The sequence below is a fragment of the Ambystoma mexicanum genome, chromosome 14 (genome assembly GCF_040938575.1).
Source record: "Ambystoma mexicanum isolate Mex_15411 chromosome 14, UKY_AmexF1_1, whole genome shotgun sequence".
Taxonomy (NCBI): Eukaryota; Metazoa; Chordata; class Amphibia; order Caudata; family Ambystomatidae; genus Ambystoma; species Ambystoma mexicanum.
The window spans coordinates 211,950,677-211,963,757 of record NC_090940.1 but is presented as its reverse complement, the minus strand read 5'-3'; the positions used below and the strand labels follow the sequence as shown (position 1 = coordinate 211,963,757).

The 13,081-nt window shown below is 47.0% G+C and overlaps 1 protein-coding gene across 6 annotated transcripts in view; it reads left to right on the top strand.

The window, feature by feature from the left end:
- Positions 1 to 13,081, top strand: part of LOC138527632 (uncharacterized) — a 370,769-nt gene that overhangs the window by 92,965 nt on the left and 264,723 nt on the right. For 5 of the 6 annotated variants that reach the window (XM_069638970.1, XM_069638966.1, XM_069638965.1 and 2 more), the window contains exon 4: positions 10,753 to 10,863. The exons of the other annotated variant lie outside the window; for it this stretch is intronic. In XM_069638970.1, the coding sequence (XP_069495071.1) occupies positions 10,753 to 10,863 (111 nt within the window). The remainder of the gene's footprint in view (positions 1 to 10,752; positions 10,864 to 13,081) is intronic. 6 annotated transcript variants of the gene reach the window in all.

The following is a 13,081-nucleotide window of genomic DNA, read 5'->3' as shown; positions in this document are numbered from 1 at the left end:
TCCGTGTACCGGTCTCCGAGTAGACTTTCTACTCCTAGATTTCCCGGACATACTGAACGTCCCAGGCGTTGGAACGCCGAACGCACACTGGACTCTGAAGACGTCCACACACGACTATACAAGACTCGGACTGTGCGCAAGAAGGCTCCTTCAAAGAGCCCCAGCAAACAACAGTACCACGTGAGAAGGAGGGAAACCTGTGACAACGTCCTGGTCAAGCCGACGCCTGCGACATGGACCAGCTCGACTAAACAACAACCACAAAAACATCAACATCGTTAGAGATGTCATGACGACATAGCAAATGGACAAGAACACACGTGCCACCATGCACACTGGTCACTCACACATCAACCTACATGAAGAACATACTCAGTGCTTTGACGTAGCGGACTGACACATCCACAGACGCCCATCGTTATTATTTTTCAAATAGGCCTTCTACACCACAGCAGAAACGCAAGACGCCTGAAGAGCTTGTGTATATATGCTTGCAGATGCTTTCTCGCCACCTACCCCCATAGAGATGCCATCCTATATATCTACTGCTGCTAGTGGCACTCTGTCGCCTCGTCACCCCTTATTATGGATTATACATCGCCACCCAGAAACTAGGCCCGAGTAGGCCGCAAGCAAGAGTCCCCAGGCAGGAGCCTCTCAGACGAAAATCATCCCAAGATGAAAAAGCAAAGCGCTGACCACGCAAAATGAGCCCCAACGAGAGCCCACAGCCAAGGCCGCAATGTTGCAACGCACATCCCCCGCTCCTAGCGCCAAGGTTACACCTGCCACCGCCAAGCGCCCCATAGAGCTGAAATACAAATCAAATGCTCATAATTCTGCTCCAGCTATGGTCTCTCCACATGTGACCAAGTCAGACTGACAAAATGCCAAGCTCATGAGACAGAAAATCGCCGGGGTCCCACGTCTGGAACACAGGCTGCGACAACGAAGCGACAAGTTGGACATCTACAGCGATGGGAAATACATGATAATTAGCCACTAGCAAGACCTGTCCATTGTCTATCACTAACACATAGTTGCACATTGTTGCCAGCACCAGGTACATCGTGAGCTGGGAACGGCGATGGTCCCAGGCTTGGGCTCGCAAGGGAACCAATCAGAGAACAAGGGGCACCTCACTGCGCCCCATTTTAGTTAGCCAATCACCAAGTGTCCCCTTGAAACTAATTTGTTGTAGCAATTGTTAGGGACAGCCCAAGTGTACCACCTGATCCGTCCTCATCCACTAATATTCCTTCATATAGGTAACTATACTAACCCTACGACTCAGGGAGCCAACCCGAAGTGGCGTGAGGTTTTGTGACGATTTTCCCAGGTGATGTGAGTAGCGCGTCATACTACGGTAAAAAGGACCTGCTAGCCCCACTAACAGAGAGAGCGTCTCCCCGGATGCATACAGGCCGAGAACAATCCCTGCCGTTACTATAAAAAACAGCAGTAATTACTTTGCTCTTGTGCATGTGTCATACTCCTTTTGGGACGCGGGAGGAGTTGGGGCCTCCCCAGCCCCGGAGGACCGCGGACGGCTCCGCCGGCCCCCATGGAAATCACCCCGACACATTCTATGTGCATCTGTACTCTTGTGTATTTTGGTTCTCCAACACTTGCCTCACTGACCGTGATGATGTCTCCTTACTGCCACCCTTCTACTCCCCCGGCCCCATGTTTCCTATGGGGCTCTGCAGGTGTACTCCCTGTCCACTCTACTCTTTGACCTGTGCCACTGCTCACTCCAGTCCCTTATCCGCTCACATGACCTGCCCTTCCACTATTCTACATGTAACACACATGTCCATTGTCAGTTCTACTCATCCTCAGCTGCTCTGCTTCACGGCGCTGCCTCTGGTGACTCAGTTCTGGGCATTTGTGTACATTTACTAAACAGGACAGGTTTGTCACACTTGCTGCATGTAGGCTTGTACAGATATGTGCATGTCTATCCCTAACAGACTGATCATGTGTTCCCCAATCAGGCCACTTGTTGTACATTGTTCATTTCTGTATGTTCTCTACACCTGGATGCATTGCGTGATTTTTTGTCTACATTACTTGTTGATCTGATCCAGCACTGTGAGTGACTGCATGGTGTGTATGCTCATTGTGGGCCCAAGCATGTGGTGCATCGTTCACTCCCCCAACTTATCTTCATCTATTGTCCCTGTAGGAGTTGCCAGTGCATCCTGGGATCCATGCACAGTTACTGGGACTGTCTTGCACAGGATGTTTGGTCTGTTGGAGGGTGAGCAGACAGCTGGATATTGTGCTGAGGTCCACGTACATTGGTGTCCAACAGGGGGGGTTGGTAGTTGGTGCAGGGTATGTGGTTTTAGGCACTTATTGCAGGGATGTTGCATACATCGGTCTCTTTCCGCTTTGCATGCCATGGTGGGTTGTGCATTTTGTTTCTTTAATGTGAAGCTGCTAAATGACCTTTCAAATGAGGCCTTTCTTTGCCAGTCGGCCCTTCTCAATCACCCACGTTTGTCCTTCGTTGCCCACTGCATATGCTACTTTTCCATGTATGTGCCTTCCAGGGTCTCTGACCAGGCTGCTTCTTTCACAAGTGTTAATGTCTCTGTCTTCCTCTATTGGCCACCTTCTCTCTGCCCACCCCCACTGTGATGTCAGATACATCCATCCTCACCTCCCCACCAGACAGTCTCCTCCTTGCACTGCTTTTCCCCTATTCCCCCCTCTCTCTCTCTTTCTCTCTCTCTCTCTCTCTCTCTCTCTCTCTCTGCCTCTCTCTTATCTCTCTCTCTCTCTTTCCACTCCACTGCTAGGCAATCATCACACTGTGCCCTGTCTCCCTCTTGCCCTCTGTCATCCTTCTCATCAGCTACCGCACTTGTACTTCCACCCCTGGTACATAACCTCCTCATTTGGTGTCCTTTCCTACCCTGCATCCATGGTTGACCCAAAGGACACATGAGACTTGAAAGTGGGTGTGCAGGACTGTTGGGGAGAATTCTCTGTTTAGGCTGAATTTCCTAACCTAGTGAGTCCCCCAGCAGCTTTGCTGGATTTTTGGGGTTTATTTTTTTTCTCCTGCCAAGAGTGAGACTCTTTTACCCTCATTCTTGGGCATGACTTGAGAGTGTTTCTGTGACTTGCTATGTGCTTATGGGCTATGGGGTATTTTTTCCCCATAGGCTATCATTGTTTTTTAAATGTGTGTTACACAGCACCCTCAGTGCAGTAACACAGGGGTGTCATAGAGACCCCCAAACATAGACTCCACACCCTGGGACTGACTACTGTCTCCCTGGGTCTGTAAAGTCACCATTGACTTTACTAGTCTTAACTTAGGAACTTAACCAGTACAAACCAACATACTGTGGAAGTACTGGTAGGGGCAATTAGATTGCCCCTGGGTCTGTTGTCGAGGGGGTACTGTCCCGTCCCCCCTCGCCGAGTTTCTGGCTGGTGGCAGTGGATACCACGGAAATATTCCACCGGAATATTTCCCAATGGGATTTCCCATTGATTTTAATGCACCACTTTTTGGTGCAATGTTAAAGATACCGCCGGGTTATTTATTTAATATAAATTCACCGGTTGGGATTTTTTGCCAGAACTCGCCGCCAAAATGGCGTCTAGGTTCACTTCAGTAACCCTGAACCCGAGTCGAGCCTTTGTTCCACATTTGGCGGGCTTCTGCACAGAAGCCCTCCAAAGTGGTGCCATTCTGTCTGGGTACCACAGGGGGTGTGGGAGGGGGTTTAGGCACCCTGGACTGAGTTGCCTTGCCAACTCATGTCGCACTCTGGTGTGATTGGCCCAAGTGGTGAGCCACCCGCTCACCACTTAGCATGTTTGAGTGACAGCTAGGCTGTATGAATGGGGGTTTGCTGCATAAAAGCAGGGTTTTTGGGACTGGTTCTTCAGAAGTTGCCACAGGACCTAAGAAGCCCAAGAGGGAGAAGCCGAGCCGACCTGCCAAGACGACACCACCGGTGGAGCCCTGCGGAACCATCTCACCACTTTTCCCAACGACAGAGGAGATCTCCCGCCTGGAGAGTCTTCTTCCCTTGACTGGTGGGGACAACCAGTTTCTGCCTTTTTTTCGCCGCCCTGAAGCATCTCGTGGCCGCCTTGCCTGTGCCAAGCACCCCGGCAACCGGGATACCACTTTTTACCTCAACCGCGAAAGAGGGGTAACATCCTTTTAACCGGAAAAACTCCACGGCTGGTTTCTTCCCTGGTAGTGCAACGACCTTCAGCGTTCCTCCACGACGAGATCTTCTCCTCCTCTGGACGACGCCGCGACTTGCACCCACTACCAGGAACAACTGCCACCGCTGGAGGATCCTTTCCATTTTAAAGGTACCGTGTTCCGCCCGGCTTCCCTTGCCACCGATTGTATGGGGTAGATTTAGCCCTCAGCTCTCGACCCTGGGTAAGCCTGGGACACCCTAACTAAACTTTTCTAAACTTGGTAAAACCTTTTCTACTCACCTGTAAAGACTTGTGACATTGTGTGATCTTGGGCATCTTTTTGCCTGGCTTTCCCTAGAGTGGGCCTGGCAACCGAACTTCCTTGCTCCTCAATAGACTGCCTTTCTACACTCACTGTGAATCTCTGAAAAGTGTTTTGCCTTGCTGTTTTCACTTCTTTTGCCTTTTCCCTCCCTTTTTAACTAACTTGTTGGAGTGCCATCTAACGTTAAGCGCTCACCTCTGTTTAGAAATAACTGGTGTTAACTTAGACTTGTCCAACAAATAACTAGGGATGTACATATAAGTAATAGTGACTGTGTTTTGACTTACTTACCTTTTCTGTGCTAGTGTAATTTATGAGTGTGTCTTAAATAAATAATTATATACTTTTACACCTAGCTCTGGTCAGTGTTTGCTTGTACTACTGTGTCTCTGTGATATGATATGATATGATATGGCATTTCTAATGCGCCTATACACAAGTGTTTCTGTACCTATTATGTATGCCCTGTATACTGCCTAACTCTTCTTGAGGGAAGTCTGACTGCTCAGCCACAGCTACCAGGTAAATCTGGGTGGTACAGACTGCTACCAAGTGGGTTTACTGCCAAACACCTGTAGTCTTAAATCTTTTGCAGTGGTCCCAGAGGGAACTGCACAGGTTTCTGCCTAACAAGGACTTGTATGCCTGCAATCAATGTCCCCACTTGGGCATGCATCCCAGGGCTGAGTGACAACAGTTTCCAGGGTGCATGTTGTGCTGTGTGTGTAATCTGTTTGCTTTGCTGCCTCTGCTTTCTCTGTTGGTCAGTTTTGCTGTTGCAATATTGATGCTTGCTCACACCTTTGTAGTTCCAGATGTTGACACTGGGTGGTCCATTCCTTCTTCCTTGTTCCATGCAGGAGTTGTCATGCCTGCCCAGTATCATTACGTTGATGCAATGCATGTCTTTCGGGTTCCAAATGTTTTTCCAGGTGGGATGCAGTGGATGCGAGCCAGGTGGGTAGCTTGTGCAGGTAAGTCAAATGTACTCAGGGTGCCACTTGTGTTGTCATTGGTGACAGGGAGTCTAGCACTGTGTGGGTTTATTTTTCTTCAACTTGTACTTAGGTGAGCGGGTCCAGCTTCATGGGTGCATGGCAATGGTAGGCTGGTGTGTCTATGCATGCTGTTTTATCAAGACAATCAGGGCGGCACTGGTTGCAGGGTGATTGTTATGAGGAAAGCTGTCACTGTTAGCCTTTGTTGGTGAGTTGTCATGAGGGTTGACGGTCCTGCTGTATGTGTGCTAGGACACATGGTAATGGGAGGGATGGCAAGTGTTTCCTTGCAGTCTATTTATGAGTCTTGCCTGCCACGCGGCATTCTGTTCACTGAGCTTTTCTAGTCATTTCAACCGACACAGACAGTCCACTCTTGGTCCTTCTGCCCCTTCTGGGGGTGCTGTCCAGAGACAAATCCACACACAGCACAGCATCAAGGGTCATTTGGGGGATGCCATGTTCAACAAAGACACCAGGAACACGCTAATGGCCAGGTGTTGTTGTTTGCCATGGTGGACATGTACCATGCACAGAACACCGGCAGATATTTTGCAGCCTGTTGTTGACAGCTACTCTGAGCATCTCAATGCTCTCTCCAGTTCCAAGCACATTGGTCCCCGTTCAGTCTAGTCTCTGTGAATTCTGTCTTCCCTTCCTCTTGCATGTTGCCTACTCCCCTTTGTGTGGCAAGGTCCTTGGCCACATTTTATCATTAATTTCTTATGTCTGCTTGTCTCTTTCATGCCAGTTGCCTATGTGCCCTGTCTTCCCTTATGACTGCTGCTTCTGTGAACCGCTACCTTCTGCCGCATCCTGTCTTCAATGCAATTGCTGATTTGTTTGCATCCCCTCATCTTGGACTTTGTGTCATCGGCTCCCCTGCCAATGTTTACTACACTGTCCTGCTGCCACGTTAGTCAGAGGATGCCATATCATGGCATTGGGAGCACTTCCAAGGAGATCCTGGGTTTCCAACCTCTCAGTGATCCCTTTTTGGGAGTCCTCTCAGTAGCATACTGACTGTGGCCAGATCTGAGTGTTCACAATGTCCCATCCCCATGACAAGGGGTAAGTGGTACCTAGTACTTCACTGTCTGGCTCTCTGGGGAGCTGGCAGTGTGGGTGTTGTGGGTGGATAAGGTGTGAATGTGGGGGTTGTTTTCATTGCATTGGCATGAGGTGGGTGGATCTAGCGGCATTGGTGCAGGGACACATGGTGATAGGTGGCTGGTGAGTTCTTGTTTGCATTTGTTGCATGGCACTCAGGGGGTCTATATTACTCTGTAACTGGGTGCATGGATGTGTTGCCTGCCTTGACCTTGTGTTGTTTTTCTCTACAGAGGCATTCTGCTGGGGGAATATGGTTGCTGAAATTGAAGGGAACATTGTTGTTGTAGGCGTGTACAAGACACATCGTCAGAGTTGGGTGGTTTGCAGGTCTACAGAGGGGGACATCCGTGCATTCCAGGGTGCAGCTGGTGCAGGCTCACATGGTAAAAGGTGCAAAGTGAGACGTGCACCTTTATTGCAGTGCAGTTGCATTTCTGAAAGTCTGCATGACTATTTTGATGAGATAGGTATTGTGTGCATACTTGTTGCCAGGGAATCGGTTGGCCACTCAACCAGCATTATGTTGTGGTGCATGCATAGGGGGTCCAGGGCACGCCTCACATGTGTTGGTTGGTAATTTACATTTTGTACTATGCCTTCCTACTTGTGTTCTCGTGTATGTAGTTTGGGGGCTACATGCACACTTGTGAGTGGTGTCCATGTGACAGTGGTCAGGGACTTTATTGCTTGTATTGTGTGCTTTTGGGTTTAATACATGGACAATGTTGTTTCCAGTTCCTATGACTATGTTGGTGATTTGTGCACAGTCCCACAGATTAGTGATTTATCAGCCACTTCCACTCATTTTACTCCCCAATTTGTTTACCAGTACAATACTCCCACTTGCAGTTCTTATCTGGAGCACTGTTTGTACATGATATTTTATGTCTAATGGTCGCACACATTTTGGCTCTCCCAGACACACATTCCCATGGTGTTGTTGGCACTGAAGAGGCCCCAATTCATCATTGACTGGCGCCTGGGTTGTGGCCTCGTTGTGTGTGCTCCACGAAGGCTGTTTTTAGGTGAAGTATGTTTGCACCAGCTGGGTGCATGCAGCCTCTCCACGTGAGCTTTGGCCAGCCAAGGGCAGGGGTGGTGCCTGTGGCTGAGGGCGGTGTCCCACCTGAATTTCCATTGGTACACACACGCCATGTGGCAACATGGTGCATTACATATGCTGCCACTATGTTTTTACAGACTTCTGGTGGGCATTTAGCAATACCCCACCAGAGTGGTCAAGTGAGCGGAAACATGACCTTAGCACCCTGAATGGGTGCTCCACTATGGCCCTGGTGGCTACATGTGCTGAATTGTATCTTATCTCAGCTGATGTGGCAGGATTCCAGAATGGTGATAGTGGGTAGGCACAGTCCCCTGCAATTGTGTACATGGTTGTTTTTGGCATTTGTCATGGTCTGTTGTTCAGAGTGTCACATGTATGCATGTGCGTGTCAGTTCATACTCACTGATGAGCCATCTTTTGCCATATTTTCCAGATGACAGGGCCCGGTGGAGTGGTGAATGGCGGTAGATGTAGCTAAATGTAGCTATCATGCGTGCTGCCACGGAAATTGGCAGTCACACACTACCTGCACATTGATAGAGTGCCAGTGCTTGCGATTGCGGTAGATGTGCTCCGTCAATGGAGGGGGCTGTAGCGCTACATGTGTACAGTCAATTGCACCTAGTACACGTGGGAAGTGTGCTACTGTGTAGAATTTGTCTGTGCACACACGCACATGCTGTTATACATGCCAATACCTGTTGGAGACAGCAGGAATGTATGGCCTACGATATCCCACCAACTATTGCTGTGGTTCGCTGGAAGGAACCATTTTCAAGGAAATGGAGTGCAGTCAGCACTTTCTCAAGGGGTGTGGGGCCTGTGTCGCTGATGCTAGGTCATGTTGTACCTGCCTGACAAGGTCTAGAATTACACGGGGAGGGAACCCGGGGAGGGAACCGGTACCTAGCATATACCTGGTCATCAGACATCCCCAAAAAGCATGGTGCGTAATGTAAGGGAGGAAGAGTCCTTATGCCCCCCCCTGTACATCCCGCTTGAAAGAAGTCTATTCGCTCATCCCATCACAGGGTGACGTCCTCCTTGTCTTTCCTCTGATGACAGTGGAAGGAAGCCATGGGACGATACCCTCAGACTCCATTTTCTGCCACCTCAGACTCCATCTTTTTAGTAGGCAGCACATTGATCTCTAAGAAGCTTTATCTCCGTCGTCCAGCACTGCGCAAAGCCAGCCCTGACACCCCCAACATCTCCTCTCCTATGTGTGCCACGCCAGCCCTTTTCTCACGGAAGCTTAGGCACGAATTGTTGCAAACAGAAACAGTATTCTTTCTCTTCCTCTCAGCTCACTGCTATGTGTGTGACCGGGGCGAATCTTGACTTGTATACTCATCCGTCTCCACATACCTGTTCCTGCTCCTTCGGCCCGCACCTTTATAAATTATTACCTGCACCAACTTTTACCGCCCTATTCTCCTTTCATGTAGCAATTGGTGAGACCCTTCCGCACAGACCACCGTAGATTGCCCCCAATATACCTAATCCTATCCTGTGTGATCATATATTCTCCATGGGCTAACACCTATCAATCCATTCGTTTGAACCATGAGGCACCAGGCAAATAAATCTCAGATCGAAACCCCTAGATAAGGCACCTGGGAAATAGGACTATCGTCCCCCGGCCCCCACAAAAGCCTGGGTTAAGAATTTGTATATCTTTGGCCACGATTTATAGGTGACCCCTCATTCTGGTATACGTTTTATGTCCTGCATTACTCTTTGCATGCCAATGATTATTGTGTAGTTTAGATTAGCTATAACAATGGCATCTTGTGGACTCAGCCTGACCTTCACCCCACAGAGATGAGCCCAGTTGACCCACGTGCCCACAGACCGTCCAAGCTGCAGCAACCAATTGGAGTCTGGCGCTGTATGATGTTACATAGTGGGCCATAGGGGCCCACCAATGAACGTTGCTATCTCACACTGTATGTCATGTTTTTCTTTATAACATACTATTTATGTATCATTAGGCCGAGCGCTCTCAGAGCAGCAGAGTCATCTTTTACCTGATATAAACTTTGTTCAACTTGCACTCTTTCTCCTGGTCGCATTCCCTACTGGGGTGTGTCTATTTATTCTGAGTTTGGGATCAGTGTTTTGGGGAATAACCACCTTCAGTTGTGCAAAATTCCATCCCTGGGCCTCCTTCTCCTCCTCCGGTGACAGTGGATGATAGCTCCTGCTAATACTGGGTTCATCGTAGCTGTGGGCATTGCTTTGGTGTGCATTTTGTGCTTTATAGACATTGGTTCATATGCAAGTTCCACTTCATGCCTGCTATCCTGTGGTGGATGGATCACAGGGTTTGAGTGTGCCTTTTTACTGATGCAAGGTTGTGTGTTGAAATCCATGAATTCGGTTGGTTTTGCAGTGGACTGGGCGTGCGATTGCTTAAGCATGGACCGTCCATCAACACGCCTACATTTCCCCTTGTTCTACCTCATTCTGCATGTTGCTCGACCGCTCACAGAGACGTGCCGGGCCTGAGCAAAGTCCCAGCAAAGCCAGGAAAAGTCCTGCAAAATCAATTCCATGAATCGACAAACAGGATTGTGTGTGCATAATGACCTGCACAGTCCTGATTTTCCACGCAATTAATTCCATAAATCAGGGCCTTAGTTTCAATAAACACAAAAGTAATCATAATTCTTTCTCCTTTATATTCATGATTGTGAGTACAGAGTAAGAATAATTGAGTATGATTTGGTGAGTACATACCTGAAAGACTGTCCCTTTATGGATGTGAACAGCAAAAGCAAAGAGAGATGAAGCATAATGTAATCCTAGCTTGACTATTGTCTGCAGTGTTAACGGTAAACTGGGGCAAAGCCAAACTCAATGGAACAGTAGGTAACATTTGAGCTGCCGGTATCTTTGTTTTCACTTTCTTTGGCTTTCACTAAATTAATATTATCCAGATTTTATTTGATTTTTTGCAAATGTTTTTATACCATTTCATTGATGAAAAAAGCAATGTAATGTCGCAAATGTGTTTTGGGAAGCTTGTATTCATGTTTATATCTTGTCTTTTCATGATTTCACAGTTTATAAAACAGGATGAAGCAACATGCTCCAATATACCCCTAACAGATCATGGGAACATTCGGGGAAAAGGTGAACTTGCCTACAAATTACCTACATTGCCTTCCATCAAGGTACTGTAAGAAAAGTACTGCCAATTGAAATGACTTCTTTTTGTAGAATTTTCATTCTCAAAAAATTGTTTACATACATTTTCAGAAAATACATTTAGCTCTAATCACATCTTACAAAAAGTTTCAATACTGTTTTTCCCACAAGATGTCATTTGCAGGAAATGCCATTTATACCACAGTTATGGATTTACTTAAATTTCACATGATAATCATATATGTGTAGTGATCAGTGGGAAGGATGGATGATGTTATGTACCTTTATTGGGAGTCACTATGCTCCCAGAAGAATGGGCCTCATTACAAGTTCATAGGTATTCTGGTGGTAAATACGCCAGAATACCGCCAAACAGATTTACTGTTTCCGCCGCTTGGTCTGGTGGATTTACCACCGGATTACAAGTGGTGTTAGGTGGTGTTAGTCCCCATTTGTGGAGCCCATAGGACTCCATGGGAATTTTGGCAGAATTACCAATGACGGTAATTCCACCTATTTGGATTTTTTTTGGCAATAAGCGGTGCAATTACTTCCAGCATTTTGCGGTAGGTATTTCCTCCATCTCACCGCCAAACCTCTAGTACAGCGGTGCGGTGCTGCGGAAGTAACAGAGTTTCCCCCGTTTTACTGCCGTTTTTTACTGCACCATCATACGTGTTCTTTGCCCTCATTTGCTCTCTTGCTCTCACAGTCTGTGGTTATGTGAGTGAATAAATGCTCAGGGCTGTTAAAGGTTTTTGATGAAGCAAATTCGGTTCATGTAGGATCTAAGACTTCGAAATAGCAGACAGGTTGCCTGTGCCCTCAAGGCGCGTAGCGCTGCAGAGGAAGTATGTACAGCAAGCAGCGGTATGCTGCTTGCTGTACATACTTCCTCTGCAGCGCTGGCAAAAAGTATGCAGAATATCAGGGATGGAAAAGGGTGTGTTCTTAAGTTGGCCTTACTGGTGAACTTGGGCCTACAGTAATAATTAGTTTAATTTAGATTTAATTCATATTTAATGGGGTGTGCTTTGCTTAGCTCTTTACTGAATCTTGGAGTTGTACCTGTCTATGAAGAATCATTGAATAGCTCATAGTATGGACAGCACAGCACGAAGAATGCTCCTTACATTAGATGCTGGTCATCTTACCGTTCTACGATTTTCTACGCCAAGGCTGAGTGTGATGTCACAGCCATTTTAAATTGTTGACACTAAGGTTTCTCTCCTGGGACCCTGTTCGATTCCCAGGGTGTTTTCTAAGCAAGTGTTAATTTCCCTCCATGTTCACCCTTCATCTAGGATAACATAGGTTAGGTAACCCAGGGGCAACCATTAGGAGTGAATATGGGGTATCTGAAAACAGTATGCATTCTACATTATTCCCATGGAAAAACAGAATACCCACACAGAGCTATCAAAAACAATAGATTATCGTCATCGTAGGTAGGCACGAAGGAGAAATATGCAGTGAAAAGAAAGAACTTCACTGGTAGAACTTCAAAAGATGATTTGGAGCAGTCTCTAGTTTGTCACAGGTTCGATAATGTTAACTGTACATAAAGGTTTCAATGTTACCCGTGGACCACAATTCACCTCTGTAGACTTCAGTCGTGTGATCAAAGCTCACTTCAGGTGAGATTTGTTGTTCCTGAAATGTCTTGTATTACACAAGTGCTGATTTGTAACCATTTTTTTATTTATTTTTTATTTATTGTGCTTTAGCCAATATTTTTTTACTTTTTACACATTTCGAGACAAATACAAATAATTTAGAACAATTTACACATTAGAAATTAAGCACATAAAAAATGGTAAGAGAAAAAAGAAAAGATCAATCATACATTTGCAGCTATCATCAAATTTCAATTCTTAATAACTGTCTAAATTAAGATCTCTTAAAACTCTGACCACTTCTGAGGTCAGAAATATTTCATTACCAGATGATAGTCTAAGCCACAATTCCTCAGTGTCCAACCATCTAACATCATGAACTAATCTTTTCAGTCTAACAACTGTATGGGAGCGAGGGGTCCCTAGGCCCCCTCGCGTCGTACGCTCCTCAGTACGAATCTTGGACCATGTGCCTCTGGTAGTGGGATTGCCTCTCGCCCTTATGTAATGTTAACCACGGTTGACTGCTGCATAGATGGGACTACTGAGCAGGGCACGGGGCATCCATCTTTTGTACCCCTTTTCGACTCCATCTTGGGTAAACAGGCCTCACTGCGATAGTACAGCA